Here is a 17,072-nt window from a genome sequence, read left to right as displayed (position 1 = left end):
TGCTATTTAATATTATCCTTTCTTGCTTAGTATTGTCTTGTTGGCTTTGTTAGGATCTATACACTGATTTGGATGATTATATCATAAAGTATTCAGAATCTCTCCCACTATATAAATTTCACTCTAATTTTGCTTTAGCAAGCAAAATTCTCTTTTTAGGAAATAATGAAGTATTTGAAACATTGTAATTTTAAATAATCATGTTGGGAAAGGAAGGAAAAACACATGATTTCAATTCAATAAACAAGAAAATCTATATGATAAAATTCAGAATGCTATTATGGTAAAGATGCTTATTAAAGTAGAAATGCGTATTATATATTAACCAAAATAGTTATCTGCCAAACGAAAAAAACGAAAAAAAATACACATGCGGGAAGTGAAATGAAACAATTTTGGGTATAAGGCAGAGAAGAATAGTTGAAAGGCTGCTGTAACTCAGTTCCTCAAAGAATGGGATGGAAAGAAAGGCAGGGAACAAAGGGTCTCCCTTGATTACAAGCAGTAGGGAAATTAAAACCCTGGGTCACTCTGGGGTCCTTTATTAAGGCAACATCAGGGCTGGGCAAAGTCCCTGGCTTCCACACAGTGTTAGAAATTCTAACAAAGGAAGACATCTGAAAGGCACTAACTACCCTAAGGTCAGACGAGTTCTCTTCCAATGCCTTGCTACTGAAAAGCATAGCTAACTTAATCCTTCAAGTATTTGAAGAAAATAGAGACCCGCCGAAATCCGTCATGTCTACAGGAGGCGGAGCAGAAAAACTTCAGCGAGACACTGCCGGTTTCTTTTTAAAAGTAGTCAGTCATTGACAAGTGACAGAATAAATAGAGGAGAGATTTATAATATTCATTCGTGTTTTAAAAAAATAGGAGACTTTTTATAAAAGCAGATTTGAAAGCATGGATTTTGGTTTTCTCAACACGTGAGAAAATTAAATAAAGCGTGCACGAAGGAAGCTGAAAGCGATTCAAACATCAATCTTGAGACAAAAGGGTATGTTAAGAGGGGAAGAGGGGCTGCAGAATAGGAGCGGAGAGCCGGCAGAACCCCAACAGGGAATCTTAAGCGGATACCGGCGCTAAAAAAACATGTCGGAATACACTTCCGCTAAAGCTCCAGCAAGTGGTGTCTCAACAGGAAGTGTCCACTGCTGGGTAGGAACCAATATTCACAGGGAACCGGGAGCAGGTGGGAAGACAAAAAGAGGTGCACTTCTCTCCGAGAAGACGCCGAAAATTTTTCCAGCTCGAGCTCCGGGATTCAAGCCCCAAAAAGACACTATAAAAGACAGTTTCTGGTACTTGCAGGGGCAAGAAATAAACATGGAAGAGTCTGCAGCTCCCTCAAGCGCGTACGCGGCCGCTGGTGCCGAGGCAAGTGCTGAGGCGGGGGAGGGTGTGTCTGGTCCCGGCCTTCCCGGGTCTGAGGCCTCCGGGGAGTCTGCAGCAGTTGGTTCAGTGCCTCCGCAAGAGGCTTTGGGCCTGGCACCGCTCCTTGTGGCTCCTGGCCCAGCGCACCTCCGCACTGCGAGTTTGCGGCCAGCTCAAGCTGCAGGGGGCGGAGCCAGGCCTGGTCCCCTGCCTGAGCGCAACAGCGGCAGCTGGACAAAGCAAATCCTCTGCAGGTACTATCTTCATGGGCAGTGCAAGGAGGGGGAGAACTGTCGCTACTCTCACGACCTCTCTGGGCGGCGGAAGGCCAAGGGGGGGCAAGATTCTCAGCCTAGGGCCTCTGCAGACAGAGGACCCAAGATGGCCGCTGACAGGGAGCCCCCGACTCAGGAAGAGGCGGAAGCCCCCCCTACTGCATCCTCAAGCTCCTTGCCTCTGATTGGCTCAGCTGCTGAATGGGGCTTCTCTGAATCCGAGACTGACAATGCAGGCTTTGCAGACAATGCAGGCTTTGCAGACAATGCAGGCTTTGCAGCTGCAGGTGGAGCGGGTGCAGAAGGATGGGAGGGGGCTATTGAGTTTGTTCCTGGACAGCCCTACCGAGGTCGCATGTTCCCCCCGCAAGGTCCTGAGGCTCCTCCACAGAGCCCAGTGATTGCGAGAGAGCAGATGGCTGTGGGCGTGGGGATGCCGCTTTGCCGCTATGCTGCCAGGGGAGAATGCCTTCGTGGGGAGAGGTGTGCATATCCCCATGGAGATATATGTGACATGTGCGGGCACCAGGTCTTGCACCCTTTGGATGCAGCCCAGCGGGAAGCCCATAGAAGGGCCTGCATTGAAGCACATGAGAGAGATATGGAACTCTCGTTTGCTGTGCAGCGCAGCATGGACAAGGTGTGTGGCATCTGCATGGAGGTTGTCTATGAGAAAGCTGACCCCAGCGACCGCCGCTTTGGCATCCTTTTCAGCTGCAATCACACCTTTTGTCTTAGGTGCATCCGCAGGTGGAGAAGTGCCACACAGTTTGAGAATAGGATCAGTAAGTCCTGCCCACAGTGCAGGGTCTCCTCCGGCTTTGTCATTCCTAGTGAGTTCTGGGTGGAGGAGGAAGAGGAGAAGGAGAAACTTATTCAGCAATATAAGGAGGGAATGAGTAACAAGGACTGCCGGTATTTTGCTGGAGGAAGGGGCCACTGCCCCTTTGGAGAATTCTGTTTTTACAAGCATCAATACCCTGAGGGCTGGGGAGATTATTTTCGAAGGCCAGGTGGTGGTGGATCATCAAGCGCATACTGGCATCAAGTTTTGGAGCCTGTGCAATTGCGAGAGGGAAACTTGCTCTTTAAACGCCGTAAAAAGGAGCTCGCCTTGCTTCGCCTGGCCAGCCAGTTATTTAAGAAGTTTCTTGCCCTGAGAGCTGGTTTTCCCCTCTCTGATGATCAGTTGTTCTCACTTCAGTTCCAGCTGGAAGAATATTTTGATGTGAATCCGTAGCATCATGCTGTGGCCTGTGGTCTAGTCTGCTGAGGTTCTTTTGTCTGCTGTTGCTTATTTACCTTTATTGACTGACAACCTATTGCTTTCAGAGGCTGTTGAGGCAATCTTTATGCAGTATTGCTGTGTTCTCTATTCCTCCTTTCTTCCCAGTAGGATTATGATGCTTCCCTGTGTTACAAAATAACAAAAATCTTAAAAATATTGTTCAGTGGAATTAGTATTTCTGTCAGTTGATTGCTTGTGTCATGTCTGTTTCCAACAGGATTCACTCAATTCTAGTGTTTACAGAATTTCTCATTGTGAAGTCCCATACATGTAATTGTGAAGAAGTGACAGAAGTCTTTAACTGAATTATGAGCTTTTTGCTATATAGCCTTAAGAAATGGACCCTTGCAGGGCCTTGCAGCTGCTGTCTGTGTTTGTTTACATGTGTTTCTTCCCTCCTCTTTCAAGTGCACTTGTTAAATTGTGGTTACTTTGTGATTCTGTTTTACTTGACCAAAATGAGGTGCATATGTTTACATGTTTTTATCCTGTTCAGCTTGATGTGAATTATTTATATTTGGAAATATATATTTAAGAATGATATATAATATATGCATATATGTATTCAAAGATATGTATTTGAAAAAATATGGAAACAAATATTCACCATAATCTATATGTTTAAAGTAGTGAAATAAATGCAGACCTGAAAGCTGAAAGTGAAAGGCTAGGTGTATGGGCTATTGTGTGAATTGTGTGGACACTTTTACCTGCCCCTGCACAGCAGTCAGGGATCAGCATTTAACAAAATTACTGTCAACATTCAGCTCTGTGTATCAGATGCAGATCCTAAGGAACTTACAAAACACAACTTTGAGAATTCCTGTGATAGCATTCAGAGCTGCTCTGCTTCTCTAAGCACAGCCTATGCCTATGCAGTGTAGTCACCATCTCAGTTGTCTTGACAGTGGCTATTCCTGGACTTGAATTCACAATTCTTTGCATTTGGTATTTTTTTAATATCTAGATATTTTTAGATATAAAATAGAACTTTTGACAGAAGTTTTCAGAATAAAAGTAACAAGATTACAAAAGGGAAGCCAATACAAATATTGAAATAAATCAGAATACAAGAATGGAAAGATGAAAGAGTGAAGCATAGAACCTTTTAAAAGTTAAACAATAACATTGGAAAGTTAAAATACAGATATGCTACAGTTAACCAAACGAAACTTAAAAATTATAAATGAAAGGTTATCGTGTTTCCCTGAAATGAAATTATTTTGTTTAAAATACACAGCACACCTACAGTATAAAATTAAAAAGAAATCAATAAAAGAGTCTGGGAAATTTAAACAGGTGCTGTTACTACAGTAGATCAAGTTTATATTAAACATTGCTGGAGAAGAGGAACATAAACAGCTTGTGGTTGAGTATAAAATTATTAAATATAATTTACCAGGAATATGTAACTTCACATTTAGTGCTCATTTAACATTGCACAAATTCAGCAAATAAATTGCTAATTATAGAAAATCAGTAAGTCAGGTGCTTAGTGTGCATTTAGAAATAGTTTCTATGTGGACAGTTTACATCCTTTATTATCTGAACAAGTGTGTTACAGAGTAGATAGGGCAAATTTAATCACATAATTTTATAGAATGGTTTATGCATCACTTACAAAGTGCATTTTCCTTGGTTGCAGTGGTTGAAGAATATGCTAGGTTCTTTAGTCCTAGGATGTAGAGACTGTTCTGTGTAACAGAGCTAGCACATTTACCATATTTATACCATGCATTAAGCAGACTTTAAAATATTGGTTTAATTGTCAGAACTACCTTATATATTCTTATATATTACTTTATCATTTTTTCCATCCAAATGTAGTAAGGTAGAAGTTTTGAACTCCAGTGTTATCCATAGTTATCAATTATAAAGCAAAGAAATAGTTCAAGTAATACTTTTACTGAACAGATTGCTCTGATGCCTGTATTCCCTATATATGACTCAGAAAATGTGTTTTTGCAAATACTGAAACTGAAGGTGCATGTGAACCTTTTAAGTATGGATGGCCCCCCCAGAAGCAATGGAGGCGTACATAAGCAAGCTCCCATAGAATTTGTTGTATTGGAGCTTTTATAGATAAGTTGCCAGATTCAGTGTCACTCAGTACAGTGTTCACAGTGCAATTTATCCTGTCTGATTTTATGATGTCTCTCCCTTCCAAAGTGATTACTAGTTCTCTGTAAGGGGTTAGCCTGTGGGGTTTGCCTTAATGCTTCCTTCTTTATTCCAAATAAGTCACCAGTCAGGAAGCCCTAAACAACTGTCCATTTTTTCCATCCATATCAGGAAGAAATAAAAGGTCAGATAAACCAACGAAAGAAATGGGGCCAGATGGCGTCTTTTCACAGAATGCTGATAGGCAAGTCTCAAAGGAGCTCTCATATTGGCTAAGATGGGAGGGGATTTAACCTGCACTTTGAAACCTCAGGAAACTATGAACCCACACTGTGCAAACCTCATGAAATAAGTTTTTTTTTTTTTCAAGTAGTATCTTGAAACAAGAAGTTAGAATAGAATTGAGGAGATAAAAATGGGGTAAGGTCTTATAGAAAAGTAACAGATTGAGGGTAATTATTGTCCTGATTCTGCATATAATCCAAGCGAGTACTTAGGTACTCTACCTCAGTTTCTAAGTAGGAGAAATGGGTGCAGTGCTCTCGTTCGTGCAGGATTGTTGTGATGACCAAATGTAGTCTTAGGGAAAAAGCTAGCAACATGGTATTTTTAAATGGTATGTACAGGTGGAATTTGCATGCTTATCAACCCCAGCAGCAATTATGTAAGAATTATGTAAGAATGGGTATACTACCAGAGTTTTCTTTTTATTAATCTTTGGAAGTTGTCATAAGGTAAATTTATTTTAGGAATGTTTGTAGGATGGGATATAATACCTACTATTCTTTCATTAATATTTCAATGGACTATTTTTTTTCAGCAAATCCATACAGTTTAATCTAAACAGTTCAATTACTTAATAAGCCCCAAACAGCAAAAGAAACAATTAATACTTGTGGCAGATACATGTGGGGAAAATAAGATGATTTTTTAAAATAAGGATTCCTTATTCTTTCACCACTTCCTTTAAAAAGAGCTTAAATAAGAAAACCAAGTGCTTTTTCCCAGCTACTTTCTCAAGAGAGCAGCAGGTCCAGACTTGCTGCGATTAGGAACAAAGACCCCTTGCCACACAAAGGTTTGCTTTGTGAGGGATTCTAAGCATGGCGCCCCTCGCCCCCTCACAAAGACTTGGGCACTCCATACATAATATATCTTTCCAGCAGCAGCATAGGGTCTGGTGAAACAGTTTTGATTTGCTTATGCGTCCTGTGTCTAAATTTAGTGGATGTACATACGTACAAACATACTGGAGAAAATATAGCTAGTAATCACACTCACTAGTGACACAGAAACTACATTTTTTCACAGCTCATGTTACTAAATAAATAATTTACACATTTTTTTCAGAAATAAAAGGAAAATGCCTTGATTCCACAGCCAATGAATTTATGAGCTTCTCATTGTACTTTTGTAAATATCATAGGGGTGTGGTTTTTCCTCCACAGCTTATGCCAAACTACACCTGGATGAAGTTGGGGTTGAGTAAAAAGATTATTTGGGAAATAACCCATAAGCAAATTGTCATGTCAGAATTTTTGCCATGAAAGTGTATAGCATATCACACCTTGCAGAATTGATGAGGCACTGACTAAAATAATTGATCCTGTGCTAGATCACAGTGAAACTGTCAGCTAAATTGGGATTTAGGAGTCTTTCTCATCAATAATGGTGCAGAGCTAAATGTGGTGCTTAAAATAACATATTAGAATGAAAAGGAAGATTTAAGCAATGTTCTAGGAAAATAGAGATGATAGAATAAGAGAAAATATTTTCTTACATCAGAGGAAAGACCAAAAAAATCAAAATCAGTGTGATTATATAAAATGCATGTAATAAAGATATGTGATACAGATATGTGTAAATAGAGATTTCTTTGACTTCTAAATTTTGTTAAATGAACATAAAACCACATAACTAAGGAGAGTATAGAATTGCAACAAAAACTAGAGGGAAATTAAAGTATTAAATATGAAGGCTGAATCAAAATAATTTATTAAAGCCTTAATCATTGTAGATCTTTACCAACAAAATGAGGAACAAAAAGAAACTACACACACAAAAATAGCATACAAAAAGAAATATTTATGAGAACAAAAGTGTTAAATATGCATAAGGAAACACATTGTCTGATCTGAAGACAATGGAAAAACCTGCACTTACTAATCACTGGCCACAAAAAGGTACACTTTCTACCAAAGCAAAATAAAGAAATTAATTTTCCACAATTTTGCTTAAAGCTATTCATAAAATCTTCAAAGAAGAAATTTCTTTAGTGCTATTTAACAATCCAAAAATTAGGGATTACAAGTACCAACTTCATCTGTAGTTGTAGATGGCAATTTTAGACCAAGCTATATCCAATTTTATATCAAATACAACAGTGAGGTTCACACATATACACATTAGTACTCAAACTTACGAATTTTATTGTAAAAGTAGTGAAAGCCAAAGTAAAATACTTGAGCATTTCTATCCCTTTGACGAGTCACTGGTAATCATAGTCATCTGTTCTGATCAGGCACAAATGAGTTCCCTCTTTACTCTCAGTTACCGTTATCTGGAGCAGTCTGTGCAAATGCATCAAAGGAAAAATAAAGGCACAAGTGAGATATCTTTGAAGAGTAGCAGATGAGACATTGCATGTTAAAAATTCAGAATCATATAGAAAATTATTTTAAAAAAACAGGTGCTAAGAGAATCAACACAATTTCTATTGTAAAGCAAAAAAAAAGAGATAAAATGTAAGCCATTTTTGGCAACATAGTTCAGAAATATTAATGCATAAATGCTACGAAAAGAACATTTTGCTAAATCTTAAAGACCACTTGATGAATGAAGCTGTATGACACAAAATTTGGAAGGGAACTTATGTATTACCAGTGTGCCATTTACTAGTGTTTGATAATATTGAAATGAAGTACAAATGGTCATTTATAACTAAAAAAGAAACTCAGGAAGTTTTATTTTACAGAAAACATAGCCAGTACACACTGAGTATTTTAGAATAGGAAAATAAAACCAGACTTGTTGGGAAAAACTTGTAATCCTAACATTTTGGAGGAAGAAGCAGCAAGCAAGATTATTAATTTGAGATCTTCCTAGAGTACATAGCAAGTTGTTTAATGCCAGAACACACCTGGACATCACAGAGTGCACATACTGGTCTTAGCTACCCAGCAAAAGGATTGCTTAACAAGGGGGAGTCAGTGAGTGAACTATGACATATCATAAACATAATACTATGTATACCTAGTGTGTGCAGGGAAATGGTGGCAATTCAGTTTCTATATTTAAATGTGTATATTGTGTTTTTAAGTACACACATGTGTATCCACTCGTGTGTGTGTGTGTGTGTGTGTGTGTGAGAGAGAGAGAGAGAGAGAGAGGAGAGAGAGAGAGAGAGAGAGAGAGAGAGAGAGAGAGAGAGAGAATCAGATGTCAAACTCAGGTGTCATAAGTCAGGAGCCATCTATCTTGTTTTTTTGAGAGAAAGTCTCTCTAGGAGCTGATTTTGTTAGGCTAACTGCTCATAGATCCCCAGTAATCTGCCTCCCCAGAAATGAGATTATAAACATGCATTGCCATGCCCAGCATTTTTTTTTACAGCTGTCTGAAGGATTAAATTTAGGTCCTCATTTGTGTACAGCAAGCACTTTACTAATTGACCTGTTTCCTCAACCTACCCCCTGCTTTTTTAAACACTCTCTAGCCCATGCTGGCTTTGAATTAACATTTCTCCTCCTTCTGCATCCCAAGTGCTCAGTTTCAGACATATGCCATCATACCTAGCTCAAGTGTAGGCTAATAAAGCTCCTAAATAGATACATATATTAGAATCATGTTTATGATACAACTTATAAAACATTTTGCAATTATTCAGTAAAAGTTAGGTGAGCTATACAATCTTTTGAGAACACAGGGCTCATCTATCTTTAAGATTTTATAATTAGGAATACCTTTCTAAAACATGTTGAGGAGAAATCTTAAAGTTTCACAACAAGTGATAACTGCACAGAGCTTATGATGTGCCTGGATTTGTTCTAAGGGCATATTATCTCATTTAATCCTTCCAGTTCTCCTAACAGACAAATACTATTATTAACAACTTGTAGTAGTTGAGAATACTAAGGCTTAGGGGAATTGAGGTGCCCATAGCCTTAATAGATATAACTATCTTAAAGTGAGACTCCCAAATTTGCCATGAGCAAGCCCAGAAGAAAAGCATCAGTCCATCTCTAATGCTAATTCAGGCCAGGCATGATGGCACACACCTCTGTTCTCAGCATTCAGAAGGCAGAGGCAGGTGGAAAACTGGAGTTAAAGGTCAACCTGATCAATTTAAAGAGTTCCAGGCCAGCCATGGTTGCTTAGGGTGACCCTCTTCTCAAACAAAGAAACAACAAACAAAAACCTACCAAATTCATAAAATAGTAAATAGTGATGGAGCTTATTTCCATAATTTGTAAGGTCTTTCATAAACCAGAGTTAAATGATTTAATAAATAAAATTATGTGTAGAACCTATGTAGAAGATTAAATATAAGTCCTTCCACAGACAGGAAACCCTTTCAAGAATCCTTAATATTGATACCTATTAAAATTGTACAAACTTTGAATTTTCTCCTTTAAATTTGTCTTAAGACCCAAGTGCTAGCAAATTCTGTGTTGTTGAGTTTGGAGACATAAGCAGTCTTTTATTTTATAGGAGTATTTTTAGTGCATTATCTGTGTCAGAATTTTTATAATTATCAGATAATAATTTCATACTATTTACCCAGATATTGTTTTTATATAAACATACAAGTATATTGTACATGTATGAAATTTTCAGTTACAAGGATGTTCACTGCAGTCTCCATCAGAATAGTGAAATCCTGGAAGTAATTGGCAGCTGTTTTTAAAAATTGGTGTAGCCACACAGTGGGACTATTAGGATGATAGATTAAAAAATTAAACAAGCATGAGAATCTTCATGTATTAACCTGGAATCACATTGGTAAGCTGAAAAAATGTGCAGAAGTTCACAGAATTATGTCACTCATATATAAAGGTAGTAATAATTAACCATCTTGTTTGTGCTTATATGTGCAAAATAGTCTCAAATCACTTAGAGGGTATTTGCCTATATATTTTGCTATACTTATAAAAACCTACATATGCATATACAAACATCAACAAATATAAGCAAGTTGAATGCACACATAAAATTATATATTTAAGTATATAAAAATAAGTTCAGAGTGAAAACTGAATGTCAGATTTTGTTGCTCCTTTTTGTTTTGTGAAGATTCAAAATGCATAGTTTGTTAGACTTAAGTAAGAAACTTAATTTATGTGACTTAAAGCAAAGCCAGGCATGATGGCCTATGTCAGTAATTCCAGTCATTTGGGAAGCCAAATCAGGAGGAGTACTGTGAGTTCAAGGCCAGCCTAGGCTTCATAGTGAGGATACAGCAGTAATTCACTGCTCTAGTTACCAGAGCAGAAAGCTCTCATGATACTTTATTGAACCCCAGTGTTTCCCTGTATTAATATAAATTCTAACAATTATAAAATTGAATCGAATAATTTCTTTGTCTTTGTAGTCAGCATTCTGTATTCACTGAAGCCTCCCGAAACAAGGTGTTTAAAAAGAAAATTATTGAAATAATACTTGAAAGCCTATGTAAATGGAAAATAAAAGATGTTAATATGTAACAATGTAGAAAAATGAGAAAAGTCACATAAAAGCCAACAACATAGCTCAGAGGATAAAGGGGGCCTTCTGTCAAGCCTGAAAACCTGAGTTTGACTACTAAGGACCACATGGTAGAAGGAGCGTAGTAACTTCTGCAAGTGGTTCTCTGACCTTCACACATGCCACGGGACACACAAAAATAAATAAATTTAATAATTTATTAGTACAAAAAGCAAGTAAAATAGAAAATGAAATGCAGTGCAGGAAATTAAATATACTTCAAAAGGATCCCCTAAATTTGCTTATATTGGACAGTGTTAATTTTAAAAAAAAGTGCTGCTAGAGAAAATGAGAATTTTCCTGTCTTGGACAGTTAAAAGCATTTAAAATTTGTATTCACATAATTACACAGACTCAAAATATAGAAAGGAAAAAATGAAATGAATAGGAAATTCCATGAATCTATAATAATTTCATATTTTCAATAATTTTATGCAGTAACTTATTTTAAAAGTGATAGGAATACAATATATTTGAATAGTATCATGGACACTATGAACTTGCTGTCATCATTAGAAGCCTACGTTAACCAAATAGATAGTCACTTTTGGGTATACATGAATTACTTTTAGATATACATGATGGGTTTGGGAGGGAGATTCCCTGCCCAGAGGTCTAAGTCCGTGATGTCTACCATCAGAAAATTTGCTATGTAGAATGCAATATGCAAAGAAGTCTGTACTTTTATGTCACCCAGATTGAGTGCTAGAGTTCTTCATTATCAGAGAAAGAGGCAGAAACAGGTAAGTATTTTGCCCAAGGTCTGGCTCACACCCCGAAAGTGGTGGAGCCAGGATTTGAACTAGGGTTGCTTAATTCTGAAGCACTTGAATTATCTGTCTCCTTGCATCTTGCCAACTCTTTGATCTGGACTTTGTGTATGGTGAGTAGACATTGACCAAAAGCTGCTTGCAGAAACGTACATATTCTTTTATTTTTGATGGACTGACCAAAGGATAAGGGTTAAGTGTCTTGATTTTGGAAAGAAAAAAAACCACAGGGCATTATGGGTTTTACTTACCTGTTTTATATGTCTGTAAAGGGGCCACATGTTGTTCAGCCTGCAGACACCGGAAATGCACTGGACTGCGTGCCAGAAGAGAAGGTGGAATCTTTGCGTGATTGTTTCTCATTTTCCTGATAACTCTGTGACTTAAATACTTGAAATAAGTTAACCCATCTTTTATTCCATGATCAGGGGTTAAGAGATACACTGTTATAATTCATTAATGCTGCCTAGTTTCTCAAACTTGTACAGTAAGATTCTTCTCCTCAGCTTTTGTTTTCTGAGACAGTGGTTTGGCCTCTTTACATGAATCTTGTCTTAATCCTAATCCTTCCAACGTGGTCTCTTTAAACTTGCTGTCACACAAATGGCTAACCAAGGAGTGGTAACTGGTTCTCTGAGCAGATTCCAAGACAGAGTTTGATAAGCAAGACTTTTATTTTGTAAAATTCCTGAGAGAGAAAAATGGAGAGAGCCCATGAAGGATCTCTCAAAAGTAGATATATCCTTATTCATTCGTTTGCTAGGAAGAACCCATGAGACATGTGGCTTTGTCAAAGATGTGCTAGTGGACTTGAAAGAGCAGAGTAGCTGAAGCCTTCATTCAGGTAAGCCTCTATAGCTGGTATTCTGGGTTCATTCTTAAGACTATCGAATGTACCAACAGGTATTGAATGTTTGCCTTTGCTGCTACATGTGGAGATTATATTGGTCAGTGTTCACAAGATAAATTCAACCAGATTCTTTAATAAAACAATCTTTTTAAGACATTGGCTGACATTCTGGAAGCTGAAAAGTCCTGTGACGTGGTTTCTGAAAACTTGGAACCCTTGGAAAGTTATCGGTGTACAACCTATCTGCATCGAATGACGTGAGAACCAGGAGATCCAGTACTGTAAGCTCCAAACTGAGTGCAGAATACTGGGGTTCCAGCTTTAATAGGGATGGCAAGAAGAGAGGGCAGAAGGGAAGGATTTGATTGGGTGGGGGGCAGATGAGGGAGGGAGAAAAAGCACAAATCACCCCTTACCTTGCCATTCTTTTCATATCTCTGCCATTGGATGAGGCCCATTGGGAAGACCTGTCTCTTTTAATATGTGTACAGGTAAAATGTGAATCTTATCTAGAAACATTCTTGTGGCTTCATCTAGTAAAATATATCTAACCAAATACCTGAACACCCATTGCCAAGTCAAAAGAAACCTAATATTAACTGTCCCATGTCATTACTATTGACTTTCTACCTATGCACATGTCCCTTAACTGCACTACATCCAGATGAAGACAGCAGATCAAATCTCCATCTCACACAATTCAACTATCCTACAAGAAACTACAAAAGTGCTAATGCTTTTCCAAAAGAGAAAGTAAAGACCTTAAGTGATCTTTACGTATGTCCTTGTTCATCTTGAATAGTTGGGAAAAGAAATCAGTTCATCCTGGATTGCATGATAATGGTTTAAGAGATGGAGTGCCATACTTCATTTACAGTAGTGCTACCCAAGCATCCCACATGCTATCCTGACTCTGGCTTGTCTCTTGTGACATGCATAATCTAGAGATAGATTGCCACACCCGGTTCCTGTTTCCATGTTCTGGATGAATGAGTCCCTAAGGTAGTACTAAATATTGAACTGCTTGATAATATTTCTTCAAGCCTGGTTAGCCAGACAGTATACCCCCTGAGTTTTGTACTGATTTCTTGATTCTGTCAAATCAAGCAGTCTAGATTCACGAGAAACTTGCCTCCACAACACTCTGGACTTCAATAGAAATCTTTAGCTCATGGCACCCTCTCTATCCATTCTTAATTCTACCCACTAGTTTAGAACACAAATCCCAGACAGCGCCTCCTTGTATCATGAGGCACACTGCCCACTTTGCTCTGAGATTTGCACATAATAAACCTACCCTTTTGGCCATCTCAGTCTGAGGGTTCTCACTGTGCTGCATCTGACTAACTAGACTTTAATATTCCCTGTAAGAAATCACAAATAATTGGTATCACTTACATAATGTAGTTATGGTGGTAAAAGACACCCTGGAATTCCTGTCAGTTGCTTTAATCTAGATTGCTGATCAGAGTGGTTAAAGATATTTTGAGCATTCTGACTTGCTGTCAGTGAGCTACACAGCTACCGAGTGCTCTAAACTCTGGCCAAGAGTTCATTTGTCCAGCACTGACTCAGCCAAAGGAGATCTTTATCAGTTTTTTTTTTTTTTTTTGAGAGGGGTATAAGTTATCCTGTGTCAATTAGCTGTAGACTCACTAAAGGTCCTTGAAAGCTAGTATTTGTACCTCTCATGACAGACTTAAGGCTACTAGGTAGGGAACTGTTTTGAAGCGTGGTGATACATGGAAAGGTAAGCAACATAGTCCCATGTGTAGTGTCTGAGTATTGGGAACAACTTAGCAAGACAGGTATCTTCAACAATTGCAAGTTCAGGGCACCACATAAAGGGTAGTGCTGATAAGATTAATAACGTTTCCATTGCTTCAGGCTGTAACTTTGTCCCCAAACTTAGGAGTACTAAAATATCAAAAGACTTAAGATTCATAATAATGGTCTGTAACATCTCATTCATAACCCTCCCAAGGTCTCTAAGGAGGTTACTATATGCTTAAAGCAATGCAAAATGCCTGTCTGAAGCAGTACTGGTTTTGGGCTCATAAAGGCTGGGTGTCTTGCTAAAAGACCCTGACTATTGCACAAGTATGTGCCAACTCCAGGTGAGTTATATTGGGTCATCCTAGGTGCTTCTTGCAAAGGGACCTGTGGAAAACACAAATATTTCTGGCTACCATTTGCAAGATCAAATGTATGTGACTTACAGGAACTGGAAACAAAATTTGAAATTTTACCCAATTAGAAAACCAAATCATTTTTTAAAAACTTTTGTTGAGTAATAGTGAAAATGTGGTACATGCTTCCACTATGTTGCCTTGGCATTCATTTTGTGTAATATTTTAGACCCTTCACCATGTTTTCAGCTCTCTCTGTCAACAATGAACGCAGGTACCTACTTTGCACAGCCTTCCTATAGGACACCTAGACACAGTGTGCTTGGCTTGCCCTGCTGACTCCCTGACCTCATGCATATTACATAGCTCTGACTCAGTGACATGCTTGCAATCAAGGTGTGACCTTTTGGAACTTTACCTTGCTTGCTGTAAACCCGTCAACTAATACTCCCCACAGGAAACCTGCTTTACAAACACCCCCAGACTCAATGAAGATTGACCTTCTGGCCTAACCCTCTCTCTGTTCCTTCTCCCTCTCCCCTTCCTTCTTACCTCATCCAGTGATAGACTGAGCATGTCTGGGGCAGAACTGCCTTCCTGTTGCCTCACTGGGCATGCTGCCCTGTTCTGGAGATCTGTAAGTAATAAAATATTGCTGCTCTTATTCCATGTGTCATCTTGTGCTCTCTTCTCTGACTTACTGGCCTGAAACACTTGGGCCAAACTCTCCTGGTTAATGTTCTCTTTGAGGGTGGGGTAGGATTAAAATTGATGTGTGTCAGAGAACAGTGTCAGGGACATCTGCCAATGAAACAAAATTACTGTTACAGTATCAACAGGTCACTTCACATTCAAGCATTATTCCACCTGCTTGGGTAAAGAAGTGTCCTTTGAAGACCCTCAGACAGATGGCCAGAACCCTGTTAGGATGTGGCTGTAATTTATGGACACTGGAGAGAAAACAGGGACGAAACTAGAGGAAAGTCACAATAGAAAAAGGAGAAGGACTTTGCTTAATAGTTACATGTGATCAATAAAAAATCAGTCACTATAGCTATGAATGAAACATTAGAAATTACCAATGTTTCTGTAATCCAAAAGTTATTAAGACTCCCAAGGTAAATTCAAAAGCTATTAAGACTCCCAAGGTAAACTTTGGTCTGAGGTAAACTCTTGCTTTGTAGTCCCAGCTGACGTTGAACTTGGAGTTCTCAGTGTTTCTGAGTGTTGGAATTACTGCTCTCCTCTTTTTTGTCATAATCTACATTTAACCAGACTTCACCTTTAACAGATGATCATAGAAGCTTCCAGCTAGCTCCCTACCCAATTCATTCTGTCTTCATTCTATGGGGGAAAGCAGCCATTTTGTCCCTTCAGGGTATTGGACTGATTTCACAATGGGGACAAAAAAAAAGTGGGATAGCTGTATGGCTTTTCAGATGGAGATTAACCAGTTATTGCTGCTTATTAATGCCCAGAAGGTCAGGACTCAGGCGGAGCTGAGTGTCATGTGACAGGGCTACTGTAGGATGTAGGATTCATTTTTAAATTAGACTGATGTTGAGTTTTAGCCTTCTTTATCCAAATCAAGGAGCTACCAAACCACAGTTTTTACTGTTTATTTATGTGAATTTGAATAATCATCACAAAGCCTTCTAGAATTTGGCACCTGAGAGAGGCACCATGAATTGTACCTTCATCTACAAACCAGGGGCACATTCTTACATCCCTGGTCTAAGAGGTCTTCTCATGAAGAGGACTGCTCATGTGAAGAGGACATATTGCCATTTGTGCTGTGCCCCCTACCACAGACATCTTCCTAGATACTCTTGACTTGCCCCCATCTTCTTTGCTGCTACCTTTTCTTGCAGAATGGGCAGTCCCAGACAACAGACTCTGTTTTGCTACCTCTTGCAGAATGAGCAATCCTGGACAGCAGACTTCTCTTTTGCATCTCACATGTCCACTGGTTCTTCATGTAGTTTTGACTCTGTTTATACTGATTTCAACATCCATCCAACAGTGGAGAATGGATGGGGGGTAGTTTCTAAGGGTCTGGTAGCTCTGTGGGAAACAGACAATGCTGTCTCATTCCTGGGTTAAAGTAAATGGTTTCTTGTATGAGTGTAGCTTTGTTTCCCTAAAAAAAGCGGACTCTATTACAAAGACATCAAAGACATCCCAGCCCAGTGCTTTGGTACCAACTACCCTATCCCTTTAGTGCTCTTGACTACTAATCCTAACTCTTTATCCTTTACACAAGACACATAAATCAACTTTTCACATGTAGAAGTTACACATCATAAGAACTTGGAGAGTATCTTATGGATTATTGAAATAGCTATAGGGAAGTAATTTTTACAGAAATAATCTAGATATGATCTTAGGAACTTTTGAAAATTGACTTTTAATCCTGCCTTAAGGATTTGATGATAGGCCTTTTTTTTTTTTTTTTTTTTTTTTTTTTTTTCTCTCACTTTTCCTTTTTGGGGGGGGGACGAAGAATTTTTTTTTTTTTGTGTTTTC

At 38.6% G+C, this 17,072-nt stretch overlaps 1 protein-coding gene across 1 annotated transcript; it reads left to right on the top strand.

Moving 5' to 3' along the window:
- Window positions 1-1,218: 1,218 nt before the first annotated feature.
- Window positions 1,219-3,453, top strand: Mkrn3 (makorin ring finger protein 3). The gene has a single exon (XM_008850623.3). It carries the CDS (start codon window positions 1,327-1,329, stop codon window positions 2,887-2,889), a length of 1,563 nt encoding a protein of 520 aa, XP_008848845.1. The 5' UTR covers window positions 1,219-1,326; the 3' UTR covers window positions 2,890-3,453.
- Window positions 3,454-17,072: the final 13,619 nt, after the last annotated feature.

Source organism: Nannospalax galili, unplaced genomic scaffold (genome assembly GCF_000622305.1).
Source record: "Nannospalax galili isolate Female #2095 unplaced genomic scaffold, S.galili_v1.0 scaffold685, whole genome shotgun sequence".
NCBI classification, from domain to species: Eukaryota; Metazoa; Chordata; class Mammalia; order Rodentia; family Spalacidae; genus Nannospalax; species Nannospalax galili.
This window is presented reverse-complemented; position numbering and strand designations above follow the sequence as displayed.